The sequence below is a fragment of the Canis lupus genome, chromosome 18 (genome assembly GCF_048164855.1).
Source record: "Canis lupus baileyi chromosome 18, mCanLup2.hap1, whole genome shotgun sequence".
Lineage (NCBI taxonomy): Eukaryota > Metazoa > Chordata > Mammalia > Carnivora > Canidae > Canis > Canis lupus.
The window spans coordinates 2,065,458-2,070,376 of record NC_132855.1 but is presented as its reverse complement, the minus strand read 5'-3'; the positions used below and the strand labels follow the sequence as shown (position 1 = coordinate 2,070,376).

Below are 4,919 nucleotides of genomic sequence, written 5' to 3'. Positions count from 1 at the left end.
GAACATCGAGTGACTGGCTTATATTTCTCTTACTGCGTTTTCATCACTGAAGTGACAAATCCGACCGCTGTCGTCATAGCTTTTGGATCTCTTTGAAAAGTGGAGCGTGAGGCTAGCCAGGACCCAGCTGGCACACCAGGCACAAGGGCCCTGTGGGAACGGGGGGTGCTCCTGAAGGGGTCACGCGCAGGTCCCGGGACAGACCCAAGTTCAGAAAAGGTCTGTGCGAGGAAGGGGCACCTCTGGGGGCCAAGGGAGAGGGGGCATTACCCAAGGGGGAGACCAACCTCCCTAGACGCTGCGCCTCCGTCCACAAGCTAGAGGAGCTCTCGTGGGCCTTTTAAGCCCCACAGGCAGGCATGGGGGCGCGATGGGCACAAATGGGGCGACCCCACGTCCTCGCTCCAGCCCGAGCCCACGAAGACTTCTGGGCAGAGCGTGCTTTTTAGAGATCACCGCAGTTGCTTGATGCGGGAGGATGCGACGGAGAAAAGGCAGGAAAGGAAGCCAGGAGCCTGATGAGCAAACCCTCTGGGTGACTCAAGGGAGTGACGAGGGATGGCCGGATGGGGAGGGCGGCGTTAGGGGCCTGGGAGGAGGGGTAACTTAGGGAGCGGGCTGGAGCTGAGGCCTAGGAGGCCGGGGTCACTGAGCGTGGCATGAGCAGATCCTAGGAACGCAGTCGACTTCTGATTCGGGAAGGTGAGCCGAGGACAGTGTCATCTGCCAAGATGGTCAGGAGCTCTGCTCCACGTGCCCGTGAATCGTCTGAGAGGAGTGGGAGAAAAATAACAAAATGAAGAAGAATTAGTAAATATTTATTAAATGCTGACTACAGGCCAGATGCAGTTTTTGAGTGCTTTAAGTGTATTACTTCATTTATCACCGGAAAAACCCTGTGGGCTCTATACGTGGCTTCTCTGGTTTATAAAGAAGCAGAGGCCTGTGAAATGTGGCACAATGTACACAGGGTCACCCGGCAAATGAGTTGCAAAATTGGCATTGAACCCCAGAAATCGATGCCAAAGCCTGGAAGCTTAAGGGACCAAGCTTAAGCTTGGAAGCCAAGGATGCCAAAGCTCCAGGGACCTCCGGCTCAGGGAAGCTGTTTGGCCCCATCTGCTTCTCAATCACGGTGGCCCTGCTTGTGCAGACACCCACCTGCTGTGCAGAGACCCACCTGCCTGTGCAGACACCTACCTGCCTATGCAGATACTTACCTGCCTGTGCAGAGACCTACCTGCCTATGCAGAGACCCATCTGCTTGTGCAGACACCTACCTGCCTGTGCAGAGACCCGCCTGCTTGTGCAGAGACCCACTTGCCCGTGCAGACACCTACCTGCTTATGCAGAGACCCACCTGCCTGTGCAGAGACCCATATGCTTGTGCAGAGACCCACCTGCTCGTGTAGAAACCTACCACAGCAGGTAGCCAAGCCCCCGCCTGCAGACATGCGTGTGCGTAGACTCAGGCTCACAGTAACACGATGAGACACATGTACATCAGACTAGCCCACGCAGCGTGCACATCCACACGCACACAGTGCAGATACACCTGTGCACACACACAACGCAGATGCACCTGTGCACATGGTATGTATTAAGTAGCAGGCATTTTCTTTCCAGGGAATAGATCTTTATTAATAGCACTCATAGGCCATCTCTTTCAGCTTGGCATTCACTAACTTAGAGCTCCTGACGCACTGGTGTGCCCACTTAGTGATCCCAATCCTCCTCATTATGTTTTGTTGTCGGGGGCGGGGGGACTTTTTCTATAGAACGTGCACAAATGGCGAGTCTCTGTCACTTCTATAGTGATACTTCTGACCCCGGGTGTTCTGTTCAATTGTTTCCCATCATTACTACTCAAACTAAACGTTCTAATTTTTTAGTGACAATTGAAATAAGATTTAAATTCCAGTTAGCCCTCCCCGCCCCAATGGTGTAGATGGTAGGTGTGAGAGCACGTGATCGGTGTGGCTGGCCCGTGGGCACGGACAATTCCAAGTCAGAGCAAAGAGTTGGGGTCCATTATTCTCAGGGAATAGAAAGCAAATAGATTCATTCTTCTGCACGTGGCTGTCCAATGTTCCCAGCACCATTTATTGAAGAGACTGTCTTTCTTCCAATGGATAGTCTTTCCTCCTTTGTCGAATATTAGTTGACCATAGAGTTCAGGGTCCACTTCTGGGTTCTCTATTCTGTTCCATTGATCTATGTGTCTGCTTTTGTGCCAGTACCACACTGTCTTGATGACCACAGCTTTGTAGGACAACCTGAAATCTGGCATTGTGATGCCCCCAGATATGGTTTTCTTTTTCAATATTCCCCTGGCTATTCGGGGTCTTTTCTGCTTCTACACAAATCTTAAGATGATTTGTTCCAACTCTCTGAAGAAAGTCCATGGTATTTTGATAGGGATTGCACTGAACGTGTACATTGCCCTGGGTAACATTGACAGTTTCACTATGTTAATTCTTCCAATCCATGAGCATGGAATATTTTTCCATCTCTTTGTGTCTTCCTCAATTTCTTTCAGAGTGTTCTGTAGTTTTTAGGGTATAGATCCTTTACTTCTTTGGTTAGGTTTATTCCTAAGTATCTTATGCTTTTGGGTGCAATTGTACATGGGATTGACTCCTTAATTTCTCTTTCTTCAGTCTCATTGTTCATGTATAGAAATGCCACTGACTTCTGGGCATTGATTTTGTATCCTGCCACGCTGCCGAATTGCTGTATGAGTTCTAGCAATCTTGGGGTGGAGGCTTTTGGGTTATCTATGTAGAGTATCATGTCATCGGCGAAGAGGGAGAGTTTGACTTCTTCTTTGCCAGTTTGAAAGATCTAAATGTGAGATCCAAGAGTCCATCAAAATCCTAGAGGAGAACACAGGCAACACCCTTTTTGAACTCGGCCACAGTAACTTCTTGCAAGATACATCCACGAAGGCAAAAGAAACAAAAGCAAAAATGAACTATTGGGACTTCATCAAGATAAGAAGCTTCTGCACAGCAAAGGATACAGTCAACAAATCTAAAAGACAACCTACAGAATGGGAGAGGATATTTGCAAATGACGTATCAGATAAAGGGCTAGTTTCCAAGATCTATGAAAAACTTATTAAACTCAACACCAAAGAAACAAACAATCCAATCATGAAATGGGCAAAAGACATGAACAGAAATCTCACAGAAGAAGACATGGACATGGCCAATAAGCACAAGAAAAAATGCTCTGCATCACTTGCCATCAGGGAAATACAAATCCAAACTACGTTGAGATACCATCTTACACTAGTGAGAATGGGGAAAATTAACAAGGCAGGAAACCACAAATGTTGGAGAGGATGTGGAGAAAGGGGACCCTCCTGCACTGTTGGTGGGAATGTGACCTGGTGCAGCCACTCTGGAAAACTGTGTGCAGGTTCCTCAAAGAGTAAAAAATATACCTGCCCTACGACCCAGCAATTGCACTGCTGGGGATTTACCCCAAAGATACAGATGCAGTGAAACGCCGGGACACCTGCACCCCGATGTTTCTAGCAGCAATGGCCTCGATAGCCAAACTGTGGAAGGAGCCTCGGTGTCCTCAGACAGATGAATGGATAAAGAAGCTGTGGTTTATGTATACAATGGAATATTACTCAGCTATTAGAAAAGACAAATACCCACCATGTGCTTCAACGTGGATGGAACTGGAGGGTATTATGCTGAGTGAAGTGAGTCAACCGGAGAAGGACAAACATTATATGGTCTCATTCATTTGGGGAATATAAATAACAGTGAAAGGGAATAAAGGGGAAAGGAGGGAAAATGAGTGGGAAATATCAGAAAGGGAGACAGAACATAAAGACTCCTAACTCTGGGAAACGAACTAGGGGTGGAGGAAGGGGATGGGGGGGTGCGGGCAACTGGGTGACGGGCACTGAGGGGGGAACTTGACAGGATGAGCACTGGGTGTTATTCTGTATGTTGGCAAATTGAACACCAATAAAAAATAAATTTAAAATAAAATAAAAATGCTCAGGAAAAAAAAAGCAAATAGAAACAAAGAGGTTTAAACGGAGGAGTAACAGGAACTGATTTTGCTCCAACTGCCCCCCTCCCCGGTGTTCAGCGGAGAACACTTACCAGGACCAAAGAACTGAGAGCAGACACACCCCACACAACAAACCATTAAGGGGCGAGTGGAGTGGGCCGGCGAGGACGTCGGGGAGCTGCACTGGAGCAGGAACAGCGGGACCAAGAAAGTCCGGGAGGTGCAGGAAAGGTGACAAAGGAAGTGCCGGCAGGACCTGCTGGAGGACGACACGGAAGCCACGGAGGAGCTTAGACAGGGAGACTTCCTGAGAAAGGGAGGCGGGAGAGAAGTGGGGGCTCCAGCTCCCCCGGCCAGCGAACATTTCAGTGCATGTGACCTCCATGGGGTGCCCAGGGGCAGCGAGGTGCCCAGGAGGAGCAGTGGGGTGCCCAAGAGCAGCAGTACAGTGCCCAGGAGGAGGAATGGGGTACCCAGAAGTGGCAGGGTGCCCAGGGGAGGCAGGGTGCCCAGGAGGAGCAGGGTACCCAGGGGAGGCAGCGTGCCCAGGAGGAGCGAGGTGCCCAGGAGGAGCAGGGTGCCCAGGAGAGGCAGGGTGCCAGTGGAGGCGGGGTGCTCCAGAGGAGTGGGGTGCCCAGAGGAGGCGGGGTGCCCAGAGGAGGCAGGGTGCCCAGGAGGAGCAAGGTGCCCAGGAGAGGAGGGGTGCCCAGGGAAGGCAGGATCCCAGGGAAGGCAGGTGCCCAAGGGAGGCAGGGTGCCCAGGAGGAGCGAGGTGCCCAGGAGAGGAGGGGTGCCAAGGGGAGGCGGGTGCCCAGGGGAGGCGGGGTGCACAGGGGTGGCGACTAAGAACCCTAGGTAGTGGGGAGGGTCAAGGCCTCACA

At 50.9% G+C, this 4,919-nt stretch overlaps 1 protein-coding gene across 2 annotated transcripts in view; it reads right to left on the bottom strand.

Annotated features, from left to right (window-relative positions):
• Positions 1-4,919, bottom strand: part of TSPAN12 (tetraspanin 12) — an 86,581-nt gene continuing 81,662 nt past the window's right edge. Inside the window, exons 8-9 of one of the 2 annotated variants that reach the window (XR_012010553.1) lie at positions 288-768; positions 1-150 (exon numbers count right to left, since the gene is read on the bottom strand). Coding sequence is in view for 1 of the 2 variants with exons in the window: in XM_072783311.1 (XP_072639412.1) it covers positions 736-768 (33 nt within the window). In the remaining variant the exon portion in view is untranslated. Of the gene's footprint in view, positions 769-4,919 lie in introns of both variants that reach the window. The other variant, XM_072783311.1, reaches the window with a different exon arrangement.